The 23191-nt window shown below is 38.8% G+C and overlaps 3 protein-coding genes across 3 annotated transcripts in view; 1 reads left to right on the top strand and 2 right to left on the bottom strand.

Moving 5' to 3' along the window:
• Positions 1–2329: 2329 nt before the first annotated feature.
• LOC117294630 (sepiapterin reductase-like) lies at positions 2330–13201 on the bottom strand. The gene is made up of 2 exons (XM_033777125.1): positions 12825–13201; positions 2330–3581 (listed from the first exon to the last, which is right to left on the bottom strand). The coding sequence occupies exon 2, from the start codon at positions 3543–3545 to the stop codon at positions 2736–2738; it is 810 nt and encodes a 269-aa protein (XP_033633016.1). The 5' UTR covers positions 3546–3581; positions 12825–13201; the 3' UTR covers positions 2330–2735.
• Positions 10357–11854, top strand: LOC117294631. Its single transcript, XM_033777126.1, has 2 exons — positions 10357–10428; positions 10982–11854. Exons 1-2 carry the CDS (start codon positions 10375–10377, stop codon positions 11348–11350), a joined length of 423 nt encoding a protein of 140 aa, XP_033633017.1. The 5' UTR covers positions 10357–10374; the 3' UTR covers positions 11351–11854.
• A 4545-nt stretch (positions 13202–17746) lies between the features above and the next one.
• Positions 17747–23191, bottom strand: part of LOC117294527 (insulin-degrading enzyme-like) — a 30207-nt gene continuing 24762 nt past the window's right edge. The window contains exons 23-24 of the mRNA XM_033776979.1: positions 20958–21172; positions 17747–19136 (exon numbers count right to left, since the gene is read on the bottom strand). Of these exons, the coding sequence (XP_033632870.1) occupies positions 19041–19136; positions 20958–21172 (311 nt within the window). The 3' untranslated portion in view covers positions 17747–19040. The remainder of the gene's footprint in view (positions 19137–20957; positions 21173–23191) is intronic.

Raw genomic sequence — 23191 nt, 5'->3', positions numbered from 1 at the left:
CATATTACTTTTTTTAGATACCAAACATGAAGCACCAGTGAAAATACTTAATTCTAAGAATACATGTTTTTATAGTTCACATTTGTTTTCATAACACACATTTGTTTATAATAAAGATTTCGCCAGTTGTGTAAACTAAGCCTTTGATAGAATCGAGGGTTTCACAAGAGGATATGGCTAACATGTTGAAAAACATCCATTCTTGAGTTTGCCATTAGCCTAAAAAGCCTGGGCCCAATTTCATGGCTCTGCTTACCATAAGCACAGAACCCACGCTTACAAAAGCAGGGAGTTATGTGCTTACGACAAGCGTATTTCACGAGTAAGCGGCGACTTTTGGCTTCTGCGCATGCATACTCCAGGTTACTAGGCACTCTACGCTTACAAGGCTAGTGCAGAAATTTGGCGCTTGCAGTAAGCAGGAAATCGTGATCGTAAGCACAGAATTCGGCGGTTAGCAGAGCCATGAAATTGGGCCCTGGTCACACAGGCCCCGATAACGAAACTGAGAACAATAAAAATGCACGATTGGTTAAATGAGCGCGGGCGAAATTCTGCGTGGAGCATTTCAACCAATCGAGGGCGTGCATTTTTAACATTATCATTTTTGTTTTTGTTATCGGGGCCTGTGTGACCGGGCCTTTAGGCTTAGTCAGAACCACTTAAAGGAACATTACAGAATTGGTAGGGAAAAAGATATGTCTAAGATCACAGCTTTGCATAAAATTTACACGGTCTAATGATGATGACAGTAGAAAACATCCCTTGAAATGCAAAATGTGTAACCACTGTTTTCACTGTTTTCTTGTGACCCAGATGGCCGATCGATCTCAAACTTCTACAGGTTTGTCAGTTTATGTATGGTGGATTAAAAGTGCTTACACTGTCAGCAACTGTTTTGTTAGCAAAAACCAATTCTGTAATGTTCCTTTAATCTAAACACGACTTTAACTTTCTCATATGATGCAACCATCTCTATCAGGTACCCTGTCTCCTGAATCAATAATGCATTATACTGGAGACCTTTTAATAGAAGGTGCCAGACTTCTTAGCTGATTTGGTTGAAGGAATACATGTAGAAGACAAGATGATTGCACTTTGGCCAAGATCCATCAGCATTTGATTGTAAACAAAACACTCAATCACAAATTACATTAATCTACTAAATAAACATTCCAAAAGATTTTAATGAATATAACAGTCCTGATGAGCATGCTCACACTTCTGAGAGAAAATAGATAAACCGATAAGGTCTACTGCCACCAAGCGTTCCCGCAATACTGCAACAACCATGTTGATTCACTGCCCTCCAAAATTAAGGCAAAGCAGCAGGGAGGGGGGAGGCACAGCAAATAAACTTTTTGGACAAAGAACATGTTAAGCGATACCTGGTATTAGATACATTGGTAGGCCTACTTATGTTTTAATCTGTGCACAATTTCAACCCTTCTGGCCAACTATTGTATAATCACCCTTTAGCAATTTTTACCCTGTGCGAATATCATTTGTGGCAAGTAAAGTCAACCCCTCTGCCCCCTCAATCAAAATGTCCACATACACTACGCCAATGATAACAAGTCAGAAGTAAGATAATATTGTTTATGTGCATTTCGAGCACTGCTCTAGCAATGCAAAGGTCCTGGGTTCACCCCCAGCCAAGTAATTTGCCTGTGTTTCAGCAAGCTGCAAGGTGAGAGTAAAAGTCTACATTGCACTCTTGTTATTTATGAACCAAACATCTTTACATGTACACATGTAGTAAGTTAAATTCAGCTGCATCACATTTTAATGGGAATGAACGGGGGGCTGTAAAGAAGCCAGGTGACCAGTGGCCGCAGACCTTAAGTGGCCAGTGGCCACAGACTTTAATCCATTAGGGACACAACCAAGTATCTCAACATCTACAATTGACCCATGCATTACACCCTGGCTTGTGTACTAAAGGGTCACATTGTGTTCAAATCGGGCGCTTCAGGTTACAAAAAGCATTTGTTAAAGCCATTGGACACTTTCGGTACAGAAATTTGTTTTAAAGTTCACAGATTTACAAATAACTTACAGGGTTTACAGAAGGCAATGGTGAAAGACTTCTCTTGAAATATTATTCCATGAAATGCTTTACTTTTTGAGAAAACATTAAAACAATATCAATTCTCGAATTACGGATTTATTAAATACATGTCATGACACGGCGAAACGTACAGAAACAAGGGTGGGTTTTCCTGATATTTTCTCCCAACTCTGATGACTGATTGAGCCTAAATTTTCACAGGTTTGTTATTTTCTATAGAAGTTGCGATACACGAAGTGTGGGCCTTGGACAATACCGTTTACCGAAAGTGTCCAATGGCTTTAAGAACTTTTGTGTGAATCGTTATATATTCTACTTTTAAAACATATTTCCAGCTACTTCATTGCAATGCTTTTCTAGCCCAAAGCATCACAAATTGTCAAAATAGCTCAGTGTTTGATTTGAACCAGTAATCAACTCAGTGCCCTTTTGAGGAAAACAACAATAATAATAACAAAACACACATACATTGTACAATGTAGTTCTTATACTAAATAGCACATTCTACAACAGCGAACGTATCAATGAGCTTTTCATTAGCATCCTAGTCATTGGGCCCGAAATATTCTTGTATATTTTCTCAGCTCCTTGGGGAGTATACAGCCCTTGGCTAATCTAGTTTGAACAGGACTAATACTGATAGGAGCAGTAACACAAACCCTCTTTACTCCTTCTGTTCAACATCCCAAACATCAATGTGTGCTCCCGATTCAAATGAATCTTCCCTAAAGACTTGCATCAATACCTTGCAAGATGCAGCAGGTGTCAAATAATACTGTGTACTTTCAACAGAAATCATCATTTCTTTAATTTCTGCATCCTGGACATTTGCAATGAGATCATGGTGCATCTGTGTATTCAATACCCCTGGGGCCCAATTCAGCACCCTAACATCTGGGTCTTCAATTGCAATATTCTTCATGACCATATTGCGTGCCGCTTTGCCTGAGCAATAAAGACTCAAGCTTTTTGTGGCCTGCAAAGCACAAAGGCTTGTGATCGCTATGATAGTGCGCCGCAAACCTTCCCGCTTGGGAAAGGTCTTCAAGAAGATTGAGCTCAAACTGATGCAAGATGTTACATTCAGCAGATAGTACCTCTGAAGAGATTCTGGGGTGGCTTTGAGATTTCCCACATTTGATGTGTCTCCGAGAGAACCGGCGTTGTGAACGAGCAAGGCGTGCTGATACTTTGTGCCGTCGACTCCTTCAAATAAACTTGAGATGATCTTCTCAACCTTGCTTTCCACACCCAGGTCTCCACTTACCAGTCTGACTGAAACCTCTGGCGCTCGGGCTGCAACCTGCTTACGAGTTTCTTCAAGATCGACCGAGGATCTTGCAGTAAGTGTCAATAAGGAGTTGGGTCCAAGTTGTGATCCAAGACTTAGGGCAATCTCTCGTCCTAAACCTCTACTGGCTCCTGTTATGATGCAAAATGTTGGAACACCAAGTACACCTGGAACCGACGGCATGGTGGTTGACACAACGGATGAAGCTCAATATCTATTCTGAAAAATTAAAGAGAGAACAATATTAAAATTGTCTTGCATTTTGTGCTTGTTTTTGTCCACTTATTGTGTTTTAGCTGAGCTGGTTATAAATGTTGATCTACTATGTTCATTGAATACTTTATTTAACATTTATTAATAATAATGGTGGCTTCTTAAAGCCAGTGGACACTATTGTCAAAGACTAGCCTTCAGAGCTGGTGTATCTCAACATATGCATAAAATAACAAACCTGTGAAAATTTGAGCTCAATCGGTCATCGAACTTGCGAGATAATAATGAAAGAAATACACCCTTTTCACACAAAGTTCTGTGCGTTTAGATGGTTGATTTCGAGACCTTCAAGTTCTAAACTTGAGGTCTCGAAATCAAATTCGGGGAAAATTACTTCTTTCTCGAAAACTATAGCACTTCAGAGGGAGCCGTTTCTCACAATGTTTTATACCATCAACCTCTCCCCATTACTCGTCACCAAGAAAGGTTTTATGCTAATAAATATTTTGAGTAATTACCAATAGTGTCCACTGCCTTTAAATAGTGCCCGTCCGTCACTCATTGACACTCAAGGCACATTAACAACAGTATCTTCCTGCAAGGTATGTGGGACTTTGTTGGAATTATGAGATCTACTTCTTTTACATAGCACCATGGTAATGGTTTACAAGGTGCTGTGGAGCAAATATGCTGCTAATCCAGCCAGGAAAGCCAAGGCGAACCACTTCTCTTTTTGATAAGTGCATTGGGTTATTTTACAAGCGTTACACACCACATGGGACCAAAGGCTTTCTGTCCCATCCGAAGCAATGATTAAGTGTCTTGATTGAGGGACTCGACCCACACTCTGCTGATCAGAAACATCAGAGTTTAAATTTGGTAATCTTAATTATAATAATAATTAGGATTTTAAACTTTGCATGGTGGAAATACGATATGGAAAGGTTTGCGGTAACACCATGTAATGACTATCTATGAGTTGGGGTGGTTCTAAAAAAGAACCGTAGGTTTCAAATCGACGTTTCGATCAATATGCTCTGATCGTCTTCTGGAGAAAGCTGGACTATGATGCTGCATGCTGCTAATAAAAGTCAGTTTTTATACAGTGCTCTTAACCACTCATGAACCTACATGTAATGTATTGGTAGAAATCATACATGTTCATTCCTTGACGTTTTTTATTTATATGAAATAAACCAACTACTTAGTTTTTGTCAACTAAATAAACACATAAACAAAAATAAGGTCCCCCCCCCCTTAACAGTTTGTCATATTACATCGTAAAGTAAAACATTTAACCAATACAACTAATTAAGAGCTAATTCTACTTTTAACATGCTTCTCCAAACCAAGTGTTGTTTGAAAATGGAAGATGTCCATGAATTCATGGCTGAATGAGCTCAAATGGAAGACAAAACTGCCCTTCACAAAAGTCACATAGGTTTATCAAATCTGCAGGTCAGTAACGTGTGAACCATCCACCATCATTAGGGAGGTCGACGGGTTTTCCAATTTTTTTACGAAAAAAAAAACAAATTTGGTACCATTGGAAAGCTTATCTCAAACGTAATCTAATGGTAGTAAAATCAATCATTTATCTTATATTTTAATGTATTTTTGTACTTTGTTTTTGTCTGTCAGACCATTCTCAAAATCATGTCAATTGTCAAACAAATGTCCCCGTGTGGACAGCTTCAATACACGTAAGTCCATAGGCTGCAAAACAAATCTGTCAGGACCCCTCTTAAATCTTAAATGCGCAGCTATGAGCAGCTACCTAGCAAAGAAACAAAGATATGCACATGATCACCAAGGTATAAGCTTTCAGAAAATATGAGTTTTGTATAGGTTTTGTAGTTTCCATATTTGAGAAATTGGAGATTTTTTATGTAAAATTATGTGTCAAACCTCAACTTTTTAAAGTTCTATTAAATTTGGTACCTATCAATTCCTCAGACCTTCCTCTACACAAATGTCAACATATCCCACGTGACTTTAGGCTATCGAGGCCACAAGAGGGCTCACTTTAAAAGAAACATTTTCGACACAAAATCGATTGAGTTTTTCCGCGACCAAAAATGGGCTCTCCGTTACGCGCTAATTTTCTTGTTTTCAACTCTGTGTTTTTGATTTAAAATTCCAATCAATCGAGAAAAAACTGCTTAATTGTGAAAGGAATTTATGTCTTCAGCTAACCACAGATGATTTTGTACATCAAAATTTGCACATAAATGATGTTAGGCGAAGTAAAAAAAAACTTATGTTTAGCGTCCCCGCCCGCTTCCTTTTTGGGGGCCGCATGGATTTTATTTTTATTTTTACCAATTCAAAATGAGATTTTAAAAATCGTAAAATGTCAGCCGAGCCATCGGAAAATAAAATACTTGCAAGTCAGAAATTCCAATTTATAGATTGTTATCGGTCCAGTTGACCCAATTTCCACTCCAAGTACGTACGATCCATTCGGGTATTTTTTTCCCGCAATCCTTTGGTTATACTAGCTGTGCTCTGGTAGCACTAACGAGTATAAATAAACGTTTGTCTTTTTCACGAGGACCGGATACGTCAATTTTGTTTATCGTCGTTGCTACATGTAAAGTCGGGGTACAGACTCGTTTGTCATGACTATTGCGTATTTAATACTAAACTCGGACAAGTCGGTTAGACAGTCGTGTTCTCAGTACGCGCCGCCGTATACGTACAAGTGCGGAACGCTGTTGAAGCTAGCGGCAACTAAACTCGGTTTGACTTGATTTGAAGTCTAATATTTCATGAGTTGACAACAACCACATGGACTCTTGACAGCTAGCTGCATGGGTCTGTGATCGGCTGCCTTAGGGTTTTCTGTCTTGTTTTATAGTTGAAAGTCTCAAGAAAGGAAGAAAATAGTGTTTGTTTGTATATTGATACGAACAAAAACGAAGGTAGTAAAGCCGTGGTATGGACGTAGCGTACTGGATGCAAAGATTTCGTTCACAGATGTTTTCGTCTCATTTGCGAGTGGAGTTTTTGACGAAGGGGACCCCATTGGCGACCAGTATGAAACTACGCAGGTCAGTACTCAAGTCTCAACGTTTACTAAACAAAGTTTTTGTATTTTGGTTTAAAAATAGGTTTTTCAAAATGTATCAAAAAAATTAGCTTTATTAATATGGGGTACATGTGATGTTGGGTACATTTGACTTGATTTGACAAGTTTGTTTACTTTTTTAGAAATAGAAGGGCGGGGGGGGGGTGAAACCGTTTCGGGTACATGACACACTTCGATTATTTTATTTTTTAGAATGGCGTGTCGGGTATATGACCCATGCCATTTCTTTTTTTTTGTAGCATGGCTTGTCGGGTATATGACCCAGGTCTTTTTTCTTTTTTTTTGTAGCATGGCTTGTCGGGTATATGACCCAGGTCTTTTTTCTTTTTTTGTAGCATGGCTTGTCGGGTATATGACCCAGGTCTTTTTTCTTTTTTTGTAGCATGGCTTGTCGGGTATATGACCCAGGTCTTTTTTCTTTTTTTGTAGCATGGCTTGTCGGGTATATGACCCAGGTCTTTTTTGCTATTTTTTGTAGCATCCTGTGTCGGGGTTGAAATGACCCATGACCTTTTCCTCTATTGTGTCTGGGAGATGACCCACGTCTATTTCCCTCTGTTTTCCCCTTCTCTTTATTTGTAGCATGTTGGTCAAGCCCTGACCCTACGTACATATATTTCTGTATGATGCATGACTGCTTGCTATATCACATGCTTTCATCAAGTCTCTTGTTTTGAGTTTTTATTTTTTTCATTATTTTTTTTAGCTCCAGGTCAATATTGGAGAACACAAAGACAAGCTCTTAATCTCGGTAAACCCAGATGAATCTCTAGTTGACATTGTAACATGTCTTGGCCATTTCGTTGAATTTGTGATCTCTGAGCCTGAGCCAGCAGCAGCTGCAGCAGAGACCATCAATCCATTCAAGCTTATGATGGCAGCCCAACAGCAGTCTAGATCTCTTCCTCCACCATTTCCCGAGGTTAAAAAGAACAGGAAGATCCAACTAAAGAATGACATACTTAAGTGGTGTGAAAGTAATAAATTGGGCTGGTTGGCAGATGCAATTGACCAAGGAAAATGCTTTGTGTCTATTCTAGCTGATGTCATGTGGGAACTTGATGGGCATAGACACAAACTAAATGGCCGGAGTTGTCATGTGCCAGCCATGTTTGATCAGTTCGTTGACTACAATAGACCAGAAAAAGCAAAACATCGAAAACGGATATGTCGTAATCTTTCTAAGCAGAAGGTGGTTGAGTTGTCACATATGCTGTTTGAGTTGTGTACCAAAGCATTCATGAAAAAACAGATGTGGAGGTCAGTGAGAGAAAGCCTACTACATCTTGCTGAAAATCTCGGGAAGTATTCATCATACTTGGAACAGCAAGTTGATGCTTCGCAAGAAGTGCATGCAAAAAAAGTAGCTAGAACGGACACACATGAGTGGGAAATCTATTCACCACAATGGATAACCCCAACAAAGTCGGCCCGATATAGAACACTTCATGATGCACTACAGCATAATCAACCATATGAACCGATCTTTGCTAATGAATATGCACCCACTGATAGGAGACGCAGGAATGAATTCATCAATGACTTAGTGTTTCCATGCAAGACAGTGCGATACACATACACAGGAGGTCCTTCACATTTGCACTTCATTTGGACAATAAATGCCACAGATTCAGATACAAAGATTCAGCAAGCTAATGACGACAACAAAGTGAAGCTAAACAAAGAGCTGCCTATCTTCCACAGCCGTGCCATGCGACGTGACTTCATAGCAAGTTTTGGTCAAGTAACTGGAACAAAAGTTGGACCGTTACGAGAAGCCTATCGTCGTCTGACAGGAGATTGTTCTTCAGCGAGTTGCTTATCTGAAGCTGAGGTTGATGATAGGATCCGTCAGATACTGGATGATGAAGACCCGGATTTAATTTGGGACTTGAGACTCAACTCTGGCCGTCCACAACAGTACAATGAATTTTTAGTAAAATGTCAGGAGTATGTAGCAAGTAAGCTGGAGACAGCAGTCGATGAGAGACGACACGACCCTGTGGATGAAGATGGGCAAGCAGTTACTCATCTGGCAATGGCCATCAGCACTAGAGATCTACATGAACAAGTGGCTGCAGAATGTGATGAGGGGATTGCAACACCATCTGTACAATGGCTTCGTTTACAGTTCTGGCCAAGTAAGACATCAGCAGCAGCCATGAAAAATACTGGTAGGGTGAAAGTAAAGATGATGGTTGCAGCCCGACAACACAGGAAACATCATGCAGATGTCTACTATGCCTCGGCAGTTTTTCGCTACCAGAAAGAATTTGCAGTCAAGTTCCGCAACATCACGAGCTTTGTTTGTCAAGACGACAAGCACACTGTGAAGGTTGGGGAACCGAACTTTCCTGTTGCAGCTGTTGAACGGGGCAAACAAGTAGTGGTTGGCATGAAGCAGATGATGACCGTTGCAGATCACGATTTTACCAGATTTTCGTTGAGTCCTTCTGTGAGCTTTAATGTCAACATTCCAGAGGACATTGAAGGCTCATTCTACACTGGTCAAGTCCATGTCGGCCTGAAGGAAAACTGCTTCGAGCCATCATCTGCAGCTCGGCATGCTTGTGAGCTCAACAAGTTACTGTCAAAAGACAATCCTGTGGAATGCCATTACCACGATGGTGGTCCTGATCATAACATCCGCTTTGCTAGAACACAGTTAGCCCAGGTTGCGTACTTCTTGGAGCGAAACTTAGACATGTTGATCTCAGTGCAGACGCCTCCACACCACAGCTGGAAAAATCCAGCAGAACGAGTGATGTCAAACTTGAATTTGGGATTACAAGGTGTTGGTGTCATGAGAACTGAAATGGCCACGATGGAGCATAAAATTAAGTCTGCTAATAACATGAAGGCAATCCGAGAAATGTCAAAGAAGGAGCCAACTCTCAAAGCAGAAGTTATGGAATGCATCAAGCCCACCAAGTTACTTCTTGGCAATGTGTTTTCAAGGCTTCAGCTGAAGGGACAGAAATTTAAAGTGTTTTCAGCAGCATCAAAAGAGGAAATGGTGGAGTTTGTATCCCAGTTAAAGAAAATAGACGAGGAGTTTGATTCTGACATCCTGCTGGACTCATCTCGTCCTTGTAAGCTGACAGAGCAGATGAAAGAGTTCATGAAGAAGCATTGTTTATGTGGGCAATATCAATTCAGCATAAACAAATGTGGAGCACAAGATTGCGTATGTGGTCTGCCTAGAACCTCTCCAGATACTTTTGTGAAGCTTCACCATCTCCCTTTCCCTGTCCCACAGCAGGAGAAATACAAACACTTTGAGGTGAGGCCTTAACCAAATTGAGTAACTTTTTGAGAAGTGTACGTGAATACCACATTATATTCATTAAAATTCACCTGTTTGACCAATCAACCTGATGGTACAACATAAAGTTTACCAGCAAGAATCTCCTTTGCTCCTGTAAAACTCTTACCTCACCACATTTAAATGATAAGTACATTGTCCCAATCAAATACAATTTTAGACTTTTCACATTTTTGATCGAGAAATTCTTGAAGCGATCTTACATGCAATGGTTTACTGCACTGTGATTTGCCTTTAAAATGGCATCTTTGAATAAAAAAATTAGTTGTTTACAACACCCTAACAATTTTTGTATTTACAAACAGGATTTGTATGGTAAGGAAGAGATTGGTCTGGAGACGCACATACCATCCAAGTTGCAACAGGCTGCCCAACACCACAGGATGCCTTTCTCCCCCTCGTCGCAGAAGTCAAAGAATGTAAAGATGGTCGTACAGGTAGGCCTTTGAGTTACATTTAATTGTAACACTTTGTAAACCGTGTTCGTAAATACAGGTGATGGTAGACCTATTTCTTTGTATTTTTTTTAAATATTTTTTGTTAACTATGCTTCGTGATTGAATTGGACGTGTCAAGTTCAAAAAGAGATTTTTTTTCCCAGTTATTATGTTGTCATTCCTAATATTGAGATGATTCAAAATACACTTTTCAGCTGACATGACATTTACAATGTAGAATTTTTCACAGAGCAAATAATGGATTTAACCCTTTTTTTGAAAATTGGCCCTTTCATTGTGTCTGAACTTTCATATAAAAAATATACAGGTTTAATCAAAATGATTGATGGGAACTTGGGGAGGCTTGGATGGAATAGTATGTCAATAAGAAATGTTGTTGTTGTGAGTCCCAAGTGTTGCATTGGAAGAGTAAGAGTTCCTTCAAGAAATGCAAGAAAATAATGGCACCAATCCTTTTAATATAGCTGGAATAACATTTAAGATTAACAAATATGGAATGTTCATTTTATGTTTGACAATTTTATTTTCCCAGTGTGGAGAATGCCTCAAGTGGAGAGTGTGCTATGCAGCACGAGTTCTAAAACCTGAGCAAAGGCGGCAACTAGAGCGGGAACTGGAATTGTTGGCCTTCTCTTGTGGCACATGCTTTCAAGATGTTTCTACTGATGGTGATGAAGAGTCTGTCTTCAATGTAGTCTACGTCAACGATAAACTCACCTGTGACTTGCCAATAGAAGCACCATACTATGTTACTTTTGACGACCCTCTGTGCTTTTTTTGTGGAAGTGAACACGATCTTATCACTGGGGATGGGAACTACCCTCTGTGTAATGAGTGTAGAGATGCAGGCAAGAATCCTCACAAGAAGAACACTAGGGCCTTTAATCCTCGACCACAGTAGGTCATTTTACTGCATTCCTTCAGCAAGGAAAGAACCAAGTGTTGTATGATCTTTTAACACTTAAAGTTTTACTTTTCAAATCTGGTTCACAATGTTTGGAATATTAAAAAAAGAGCACAGAACACAGATTGGAACCTCAAGTTCAATTTAGTTCTATTTTTTAACGTTAAATTGATTTTTGCCTGCATCTCCACAGTTTTAAGAAATAGATTACTTTTTATCCGAAAGCATACTTGGTGGTAGTAAGCATCCAGCAAAATTATTTTGTCTATTTCCCCTGTTGATAAAAAACACTAACAAATTATGTACATAATGTAGAAAACTTTGAATCTCCAAAATTGCCTGCAGGCGTTTTTGAGAAATTTCCATGGTGTCCGTTGGAATGCTGCCCTCAATACAGCCAGAGATGAGGTTGGTACCCACTGTCAGCTCGTTGAACGTGGATGCATTTGATGGAAAAACCGTGACAGTTTTTCGCAGTTTACTCAATAAGTAGGCACTGCATTTTTCAACTCAAACTTTCACTCATGAGTTTTATTTGATGCATCTTTCTTGATAATCTTGCCTTTTAATTTGCAATTACGTTGACAAAAAACAAATAAAACCACTGTAAACGTGTTCAATGTCTTGTCCAACATGTTTCTTTTATGAATTTTGTGTTTGAACAGTAGAAAAACAATGTATATTTGAAATTTTTAAAAGAATGGCGGCCATCTTGAAAATAAAAAATAAAAAATAAAAAGCCCCTCCTCCTTCCTTTTTTTTAGAAACCCGGACGCTAAACATGTTTTTTTTTTTACTCGGCCTTATTTGGGTGAGTTTTCACAAGCACTTTTCATGTACTAACAGATACAAATCACGATTGAGGCCTTTCCGTCGACCTCCCTACCATCATGGCTTACAGGCGCTGTTCACACCTAGTGCACGTGCACAAATAATGCGGTTTGTGCCTGAAGTCCAAGTGTTGTAATTTGTATTAAACACCCCTTTTCGCCCCTGTGCTGGCAGCCACAGGTACTTCCTACGGAAAAGTTTCAATAGTCAATATCCTGCCACCACTTTTTCATTCGTCATGAAAAAAATATACTCTAATTAAACCTTAAATAAATGACCTATCCCTCTGTGAAAGAGTGGTTAAGAAATAATAATGGCGAAAGATTTCGGTATCCTGCAACCACTTCACACACATGACTTGTTTACGTTGGAAGATTTCGCCTCGGCGAGTTTACTAATAATATACAAGTCTAAAGATAGGCAATTTGTTGGATAACTTTCCGTATGGCGCCACCACTTTTTCACTCATTTTTAGAAAAAGGGATATCTCATTGAGGTAAATTAGATACTATATATTTCATATCGAATGAAAAAGTGGTGGCGCCATACGGAAACTTTTCCAATTTGTTTTTCTTAATATTATGAAAAAAAAAGTGGTTACTGTACAGAATTACGGACGTTTTTCCAGACAAATCCTCACCATCAATCATCCAAATTCACGTCAAGCTGCAGCTGCTTCCTGTACTGTATGGACGGAAGAAAACCTATCGTTAACTGCCGGCCGATGACACTGCACTGACTATACTACTGACCATGCCATGGACCGACGACTGGTACGGAAATCTGGACTGTCTACAACACCACCGATCGACGACGCCGGCGGGGCGACGATCGATAACTGACGATCGATAACTGACGTCGATCGCAGTGACGATCTCGCTCACAATCCGATCCTGCTGTCAGCAGTTCCCCATACGCCCTTTTCGAAACCACGGCTTCAGCTCTGGATTCGGCTCAGACGAGCTTGGCCCCGCGGTTGTTTTGACAAATTGCGGGTGCTTTGTTAATACACATCCAGGGCTTCAGACGAGAAAACGAATTAAGCCAAATCCGAAGCTGAAACTGTGGTTTTGGAAAGGCCCTTTCCGTAACCTCAACAGAGGGCGCTATCAGACACAGTTCGCAATCGATGGGCGGGCCCGGCCGCGGCCCCGGGGTGGGAGGCGGGGGTAACACGTTTGGCGAATTTGGAAATGTCAGCTCAAAAATTTTGTGTGTGGAAATCATAGAGTTATATATAACTCTATGGTGGAAATTTAAAAGCAAAAGCGGCCATTTTTAATTTATTTTCACTTTGTATTTTCCCTTCTTCCTTTTCCTACTTTTTTGTTAAATATGTTTATTTGGCGGGAAATTATTTCTGTTGCAATTGTGTCTAGGTAAAACCACAGATTGACTAAAAAACTAGAATATTTAACAATATAAGGCCCTTATGAATTGTTGGATTGCGTTTAGCCCCATGAATTGGTCCAATCAACTCCATATCCTTATATTATTACTTATATAGAGTGGATTATACTATTTTTTATGGGGCTAGATTGCATTTAGCTTTGTGGGTTTATAGCCCTCAGATGCACGACAGAAGGAACAATAATGGACATAAAAAGCAAAACGAGTCGAGTATGTTTAAAGTATTTTTAGTTCACTACTGAAAATGATCAGCATACACCAACGCTACATTTGCACGCATTGCATTATATAATAGGACTTGCTTTTCACACTGGGCAATTTTTATAGCCATTTGAAGGCAACGCACTGCATGCACAACGATCACAATATTATGGGTAGTAGGCCTTCAACACGCATTTTTCTGTTGGTATCCATCCCAAGACAAAGATGGGGGAATTAACATGTGAATCAAAATAATTATCGGCTCAAGCTTGCTCATCAGGGACCCATAACCAAGCTTGCTTTTTGTGGGTCCCTCCACAGTTTCATAAATGTCCACGCTTTATTCTTCACTTAATTAATCTTATCAAACAACTTTCCCTCTTTTAACTTCCAACTTACATTTGTCTTTGTTTCTACTTTGATTGTGATTTTGATACTGTGGAAATAAACTGATTGATTGATTGAAATGTTTTTCTTCCTGGAGATTAATTGCCTTTAATTGTTTGCCTGTTGCTCTGTATGACATTGTCCGTAAGAGGGATAATATAAAGACCACTTCCAACTGATAAAGACCACTTCCAAGAAGTCGTGCCATTTTATAAATATTAAAAACACAAATTGATAAGAGAATAAATTTGTGATCAGAAGCATTTTCTGTTCTTTATTTTCTACTTTTTGAGATTACTCATCATGCACAGTCATGCTGGCAAGTATGGGACTGGCCTTCAAAATGGCTGACACCATTTACTTTAGAGCTGCTGTACAGGAGTCTTAGGCCACTAAGGAAAGAATACACATATAAAATGGCTACCATTACATTGATACAGTATCTTATTTACAATGACAAACAAGTGTCTTAAATACTGACCTAATGATGTCACTGAATATTTGGGTTCTCCTAAAATTAAAGGAACGTTACAGAATTGGTAAGAAACAAAAATCGTGAAGGTCACAGATATGCATAAAACTTACGTCGATGTCGCAAAAAAGTGTTATAGAATTTTCACCATTTTTGTGTGTGACCCAGATGGCCGATTGCTCTCAAACTTCTACAGGTTTGCCAGGTTATATACATGGTGGTTTGCAAAAAGTACACACTGCCAGCAATTGTTTTGTTTCCAAACCAATTCTGTAATAATCCTTTAAGTTTCATAAACGTAAGGAAAACAAATTGAAATTTTACTAAAAAACTTTCTTCTACAAGTTTGATGCTAATCTTGTACTGCCATTTGCTGATTTATTTTCCTTCAACACTCAATATCGAATGAAGTGACACAGAAAACACAAGTTTGTCATGTTCATGAATGAGCTAGTTTGCAATCGTCTGGTTCCAGAGGATTGTTTTCTATCGGTTAAGGTCTGTACACAGATGCGCACAGGCACGTCAGCCCACCAATAGGCAGTGGTGTTGCCCTACAACCATAATCAATTCTGGTTCAAGAAAATCAGAAAGAAGTATCAGAAAATTTAATGCACATTTTAATGAAAGTGCTTTTTCGACCACAAGGCTAGAAATCAAGTCTGAATTCATTTTCAGTCAATTATTGAGAACATGATTTTTAAATATATGCTATTTTTCAGTTGAGTACAGAGTGCAAGAATTTTCCAAGCAAAATACCAGTACGATATGATTCATAAGTACAAGTACCAATTATGAGTTCTACATAGACTGCCTGGAATGGTAAAAAAGGGCCAAATGGCCATTGAAATTTGCCATACAGCTAAAAAGGCAGTGTACATGAATTGTCCTCAAGGCTAGACTTGTGGACAAGTCGTTAAATGTCTGTCGCGGTGATAGCCTTCCGACTCTCCCCGCGATTCCCGCAACTGCTGTCACGACTACGGTCCAAATTAATGGGGAGTAGAAGTGGGCAACCAGCAGTTCGTGGTCTCGCCATGGCACTGCCAAACCTTGACTATCTCACCGCGTGGGACCATTAACGCTTTGTCCACAAGTCTACCTCAAGGCTGGAATGCACAGTACATCATTCCCCCAGTTTGATACTACTGGTACAAAGTAGAATGGAGAAAAACCACAGCTGTATATTGAGAGAGGGACCAGTTTTCTTTGGTCACGTGGTTGCTGGACGCCATTTTGTCTCCAAATGCAGCACAACACAACAGCAGGACTAGTCTGGCACCACTTGTTCGCCCAAGCATTTTTAGGAGCACTAAATGGGGCCTAATTGCAAGTTTTCGTAACTCCCAAATATACGGCTCTGAGAAAAACATTGTGTCCACGCCCACACTAGTGGCTCCTGACAACCAGTACACTGTCACCAAGGAAGTTCATCATACCCTCCAACATTTTCAAAAGAATAATTTTTATAATGGAGCACCCAGTCAAAAATACACACCCGAAGAAACACTCTTCCATCTATTATATTTTCTACCAATGTCACTCATGAATGATTTATATTCATATTCAATATTCATTTATAATACAATTTGTTGCACACAAAAAACAGGTAATAATTAATTTTTCAGTCGCTTAATTGCACAGAATGCTGATCAATTTACAAAGCCGGAGGAGACAATTGCATAATTTTTAATAAAAATTAAGATGTTTTTTCATAATTACAAACTCTATTCAGTTTTCATGAATACTTTGAAAAGAAGGATGATCAAAAATAAGGTAAGGTAAAATATGGGTACGCAGATACTAAAATTAATTTTGAAAAGTTTATCTTCTGGCCCTTATTTAGCGCTTTAGAGACCACTCATTTCATTAAAGGCAGTGGACACAATTGGTAATTACTCAAATTAATTATTAGCATGAAACCTTTCTTGGTGACAAGTAATGGGGAGAGGTTGATGGTATAAAACATTGTGAGAAACAGCTTCCTCTGAAGTGCCATAGTTTCCGAGAAAGAAGTAATTTATTTACAAATTTGATTTCGAGACCTCAGATTTAGAACTTGAGGTCTCGAAATCAACCATCTAAACGCACACAACTTCGTGTGACAAGGGTGTTTTTTTCTTTCATTATTATCTCGCAACTTCGATGATCGATTGAGCTCAAATTTTCACAGGTTTGTTATTTTATGCATATGTTGAGATACACCAACTGTGAAGGCTAGTCTTTGACAATTACCAATAGTGTCCACTGCCTTTAACAATAATGTGACCAAACATTTCACAGAACTTGGGAAATGACATTAACTTTGACCACTTTGGTTCTGTGAAAGTAGGTCAGATCTTATGACTGTTTGTGGCTGCTATTTGCGTTTTGATACAAGCCACTTGCGACTACTATGGCCATTTTAGTACAAGCCTTTTTTTGTACCAGCCACCTGTAGCCAATCTTGCCATTTTGGTACCAGCCACTTGTAGCTGCTCTTGCCATTACGATTTTGGTACAAGCCACTTGTGGCCACTATTGGCATTTTGATGCGCTTGGCATTTTGGTAACAGCCATTTGTGGCTGCTATGGCAATTTGGTACCAGCCACTTGTGGCTAATCTTGCCATTTTGGTACCAGTCACTTGTGGCCGCGATTGCATTTTGGTACCAGCCACTTGTGGCCTCACTTAGCATTTTGGTACCAGCCACTTGTGGCCTCACTTAGCATTTTGGTACCAGCCACTTGTGGCCTCACTTAGCATTTTGGTACCAGCCACTTGTGGCCAATCTTGCCATTTTGGTACCAGCCACTTGTAGCCAATCTTACCATTTTGGTGCCAGCCACTTGTGGCCACTTTTGCCATTTTGGTACCATCCACTTGAGGCCTAATTAATGCATTTTTGTACTAGAGTCACTTCCAGCCACTTTTTTTTCATTTTGGTTCAAACCACCTGCGGCAGACATAGTCTCTAAAGGGTTAATATCCTCTTTTTCTACAAAACTTTTTCTACTTGTCCATTTAAAGGCACTGGACACGTTTGGCAATCTCAACATATATATATAAAAACTTAGTTGGTAACAAGCAACAAGCTGTTGATAGTATTAAACATTGTGAGAAAGGACTACCTCTCAAATAACATAGTTTTTGAGAAAGGGGTGACTTCTCACTAAAATATTTTAGTCTACCCCAGGTATCAAAAACCTTCTATGACCAATTTGGCCAAGTCTTCACAGATTTGTTATTTTATGCATTTTTTAGGATACAACAAATGAGAATACTGGTCTTTAACAATTACTAAACGTGTCCAGTGCCTTTGAAGGTCAGTTTAAATAAGACGTCCTAAACACTGAACTTTACATAGTATAGTAATTATATTATTTTCTTTAGAAAAATAAGACTCCATAAACAATTTGGTCAATTTTCTAAATCTGCTAAACTATGTTCTGCTGTCATAGACAAATATTGTTAATCACAAGTACTTCAGGCGGGGGAATGGCCTTTAACCAACTAACCGAATAATTTGATTCCTGTAATCAAGCAGATCTTTAAAAAGATGAGCAATTTTCTCTTGACTTAACTTTCTTTCGATTCAATTTTCAGCATAGAGTCTCAAGACGTTGACAACCCTCAAGCACAAGCCATCTTAGTCTAGTGTCCTACATGTATATCTATAAAAGCTGCTGCAAATGTTGATTCTCCTACAAAAAGACGTGAGGTACCAGACTGTCTTCATTTTGAGTTTGATTATTATCATTTGTATGGAGGAAAAACACATTACTGCATCCACATTGGCTAAAGATACATCACCCTGCATCTAAGTACGGGAGACTTTTGTTCCGGTCATCTAATGTGATGTGACGCAAAAATCCATAATGCATGTCACAGGAATTCTAACACGGAATTTATTTTGCGTATATCAAAACCACATTCAGAGTCAAATGGTTTAAATACATTTGCAAATGCAATGCTTAATGCAAGAAATCTTTGTTACATAAAATAGTGTGTGCTTGGGTTGTATGTATCCTATACCCAAATGTGAAATTGGATTTGAAACTTTGCATGACGGGAGTATAATCAGGTGACGGGTTTTTTTTTCGTTTTTTTTTCTATTTTATGTGTCATAAGTGAAAGTTTAAAACTTCCTTGACTATAGGATATTACTATACCTCATGCATATTCATGACCAAGAGCAGAGTTCTTAATGGTCCATTCAACATAACGTGCCAGTCGCTATCTTCCCATCTCGGGAACTAGTAACCTCCCAATACCTCGGGGAGCTAACTTTCAACCATTCACCCTAAAACCATGTAAATTTGTATAATAACTATCAGATATTTTGAATAATTATTTGTTACCATAAATCAGGTGATGCATTTTTATCCAGATTGAACATCATCTCTCTACAGTTTAGACTTTGCACCGCCATTGAAAGGTTTGGGTAGGGGGAATAATGGAAGGCCCGCCTTGAAGCCGGTCACATCTTGCACGATGGTTGGCTGAAAGAAAAAGAAAATCATTTCCTCAAAATAACAAATACATCCAAATCCTACTTAAAAAACATCCATGACGAGAGTAAAGTTTAAGAGTAAAGTTTAAAGGTAGTGGACACTATTGGTAATTGTCAAAGACTAGCCTTCACAGTTGGTTTATTTTAACATATGCATAAAATAACAAACCTGTGAAAATTTGAGCTCAATCGGGCATCGATGTTGCGAGATAATAATGAGAGAAAAATAACCCTTGTCACACGAAGTTGTGTGCGTTTAGATGGTTGATTTTGAGACCTCAAGTTCTAAATCTGAGGACTCGAATCAAATTCGTAGAAAACTATGGCACTTCAGAGGCAGCCGTTTCTCACAATGTTTTATACTACCAACCTCTCCCCATTACTCATCACCAAGAAAGGTTTTATGCCAATAATTATTTTGTGTAATTACCAATAGTGTCCACTGCCTTTAAGAGTAACGTTTGAAGAAATTGAAAAATTTAGATTGTAGTCTGCTTGCCATAGGCTTCTTAAGTAGGATTTGAAACTTTGCATTGTGGAATTACGATATGATAATCTCTAGTCACTTTGGGTTGCTTCTGAAAAGAACCCTAGGTTTCAACTTGATATTTCGATCAGTATGCTCTGATCAACTTCTAGAGAAGCCGGACTCTAAAGCCCGGTTCATACTTCCTGCGAATGCAAATGCGAAGCGCATTTGACGTGAGTTTGACGTCACGACCCTCCTTTAGCAGCGATATTCACAAGTGAGTAGAGCATAGTTCAACTGCTGCGAATTATTCGTTGCGAATTTGTGACGTCAACATTCGGTTCGCATTCGCATGAAGTATGGACCGGGCTTTATGCTGCATGCTGTTGTCTTCAAATTGATTATTTTTGCAAACCTTCAATGCAAAAAAGTACATCCCATGATTGGTTGCTACAATTGGTTGCTACAATGTATGTTTCCAACAAATTCAACATACATATATATTTACATGTATATTTCTGAATACTTGTATCACATTGTAACTATCTGGCTATCTGTTGTTGCTTTACATTGATGGCTTTCCATAGTTTTCCAACCTCAGATGGCAAAAACTTGAAAGGTCTATTTTGCTACAATGTATGTTTCCAACAAATTCAACATACATTTTTGTGAATATTTGTGTAACGTTATAACAAACTGTCTGGCTATCTGTTGTTGCTTTGCATTGACAGCTTTCCATAGTTTACCAACCTCGGTTGGCAAAAACTTGAAAGGTCTATTTTGGATGAAACTGGTTCCATGGTTGGTACCCCAACTTCTCTTTGCCACAGAGAGCTATATATATATTGACTAGAGCGCTAACATCCCGTTATACACGTACTAAGGTTCTGAAGCCGTGTGGGCGCATCCATGTTTATGTACAAACCAATACAAAAGCTTGAAATTTTGTCTGCCAATTGTACGGCTATTTGCATGATAGTGCATTTGTTCTTTTGTGTGTGTCATTGAAGCAAAAAAGCAGCAAATGTGAACGCACAATCTGCTGATCAGCGTCACAAACTGCGAGCGTCATGTGTGTCATGTTTTAGTACGTCAATCAAGTCGAAGTTACGGTTTTCATAGCGCGGACATACACGATTGAGCAGTTGCGTACGTAAGCGCACACGACGATTGTTAAAAAAATCGCTGTAATGTGTGTTCTCTTAAAATTAAAATCGTTCCGAATTCATGCAACACATCAAACATGTCTGCGCCTAAGGTGGCTTCAAACCGCAGAGCAAGTTAGCGCTCTACTCAATATATATAGCTCTATGCTTTGGCACCAAAAAACACAATCCCTACCTGTGGCATTGGTGGTGCTGGTAGCAGGTCCATGCTATTGGTAGTCGCCTGGTCAGGATGGTCCCCTCCGGGTCCCTGTTCAGTGATTTGGACAGGAGGCATGACGTGGATAGACATCTTGTGTCTGCGAGGACCATCTATCGCCAAGAGGTCCTTGAAGAAGGTTAGTATGTCAGGCTTGGTCAGGGTCTGTAGGTACGCTACCTCAATGTTGGCTGATGAAGGGTTCACAAAAATAAATGTTAAAGAGGTTTGGGGACAAAACACAAACGTCCACAGATTTATAATAAACTTACAAGGTTTAAAGGTAATGATGGTGGAGAATCTACCTTAACAAAATTCCTTACTGAATGAGGAAACAAAGGGGGTGGGGTTTGGAGGGTGGCGACTGGTTTGACCACAGATATTGTTCAATGCTGCCCAAAATTGTCAAAGTTGTTTTCCTTTTGGTTGAAAGGGGTTGGGTAGGTTTTGTACACGACACAAAACACAAATGTCCACGATTTAAATTAAACTTACACGGTTTAACGGTAATGAAGGTAGAAAACTTCCCTTAAAAAATTACTTGCTGAGGTGCTGTAGTTTTGAGAAACGAGTACAACAATTTTCATGAAAACAATTTGTGTCTCAGTGAGACAATTTTTTTTTAGCATGTACAACGGATTTACAAGACTCCTTAAAACATTGCTCTGTGATTTGCACTATTTTTTTCTCAAAAACTTGACTACTGAAGCTGAATCTTCTACAGGTAAAATATATCACATACATCTTCTATCAGAGTGAGGCTTAAATTTCAATCATTCTGAGTAACTTGGTTTTTTATACCTCTGCTGAGAATTTTGGGTGTCTAAAACAAAACCCTTTGGCGCAATTGTTTTAAAGGGTCTGGGTACTTTTTGTAGAACAAAAACACAATGTCCACAGATTTACATGAAATTTACACAGTTTGAAGATAATGATAGTAGAAAGCTTCCCTGAAAATATTACTCGCTGAGGTACTGTAGTTTTTGAAAAATTAGTCGAATAATGTCGGGAAAATTATTTTTGTCTCAGTGATTGCGAGATGAAAGTTATTTTAGCCTGTAAAAATGTATTTTCATTACTTTGTTTTACTCATTTCTCAAAAACCTAGCACCTTAGCAACTAATATTTTAAGGAACGCTTTCTCCTATCATTATCTTCAAACGGTTTAAGTTTAATGTAATTCTGTGACATTGTGTTGTGTGTTACAAAAAGTACCCAAATCCTTTAACGTAATGCACATACCTCTGTCAAAGTTGTACTGTCTTAAATCCTTTAACGTAATGCACATACCTCTGTCAAAGTTGTACTGTCTTAAATCCTTTAACGTAATGCACATACCTCTGTCAAAGTTGTACTGTCTTAAATCCTTTAACGTAATGCACATACCTCTGTCAAAGTTGTACTGTCTTAAATCCTTTAACGTAATGCACATTCCTCTGTCAAAGTTGTACTGTCTTAAATCCTTTAACGTAATGCACATTCCTCTGTCAAAGTTGTACTGTCTTAAATCCTTTAACGTAATGCACATTCCTCTGTCAAAGTTGTACTGTCTTAAATCCTTTAACGTAATGCACATACCTCTGTCAAAGTTGTACTGTCTTAAATCCTTTAACGTAATGCACATACCTCTGTCAAAGTTGTACTGTCTTAAATCCTTTAACGTAATGCACATTCCTCTGTCAAAGTTGTACTGTCTTAAATCCTTTAACGTAATGCACATACCTCTGTCAAAGTTGTACTGTCTTAAATCCTTTAACGTAATGCACATACCTCTGTCAAAGTTGTACTGTCTTAAATCCTTTAACGTAATGCACATACCTCTGTCAAAGTTGTACTGTCTTAAATCCTTTAACGTAATGCACATTCCTCTGTCAAAGTTGTACTGTCTTAAATCCTTTAACGTAATGCACATTCCTCTGTCAAAGTTGTACTGTCTTAAATCCTTTAACGTAATGCACATTCCTCTGTCAAAGTTGTACTGTCTTAAATCCTTTAACGTAATGCACATACCTCTGTCAAAGTTGTACTGTCTTAAATCCTTTAACGTAATGCACATACCTCTGTCAAAGTTGTACTGTCTTAAATCCTTTAACGTAATGCACATTCCTCTGTCAAAGTTGTACTGTCTTAAATCCTTTAACGTAATGCACATACCTCTGTCAAAGTTGTACTGTCTTAAATCCTTTAACGTAATGCACATTCCTCTGTCA

Source organism: Asterias rubens, chromosome 9 (assembly GCF_902459465.1).
Source record: "Asterias rubens chromosome 9, eAstRub1.3, whole genome shotgun sequence".
Lineage (NCBI taxonomy): Eukaryota > Metazoa > Echinodermata > Asteroidea > Forcipulatida > Asteriidae > Asterias > Asterias rubens.
The sequence above is the reverse complement of the archived record's forward strand: the minus strand, read 5'-3'. Positions and strand labels throughout refer to the sequence as shown.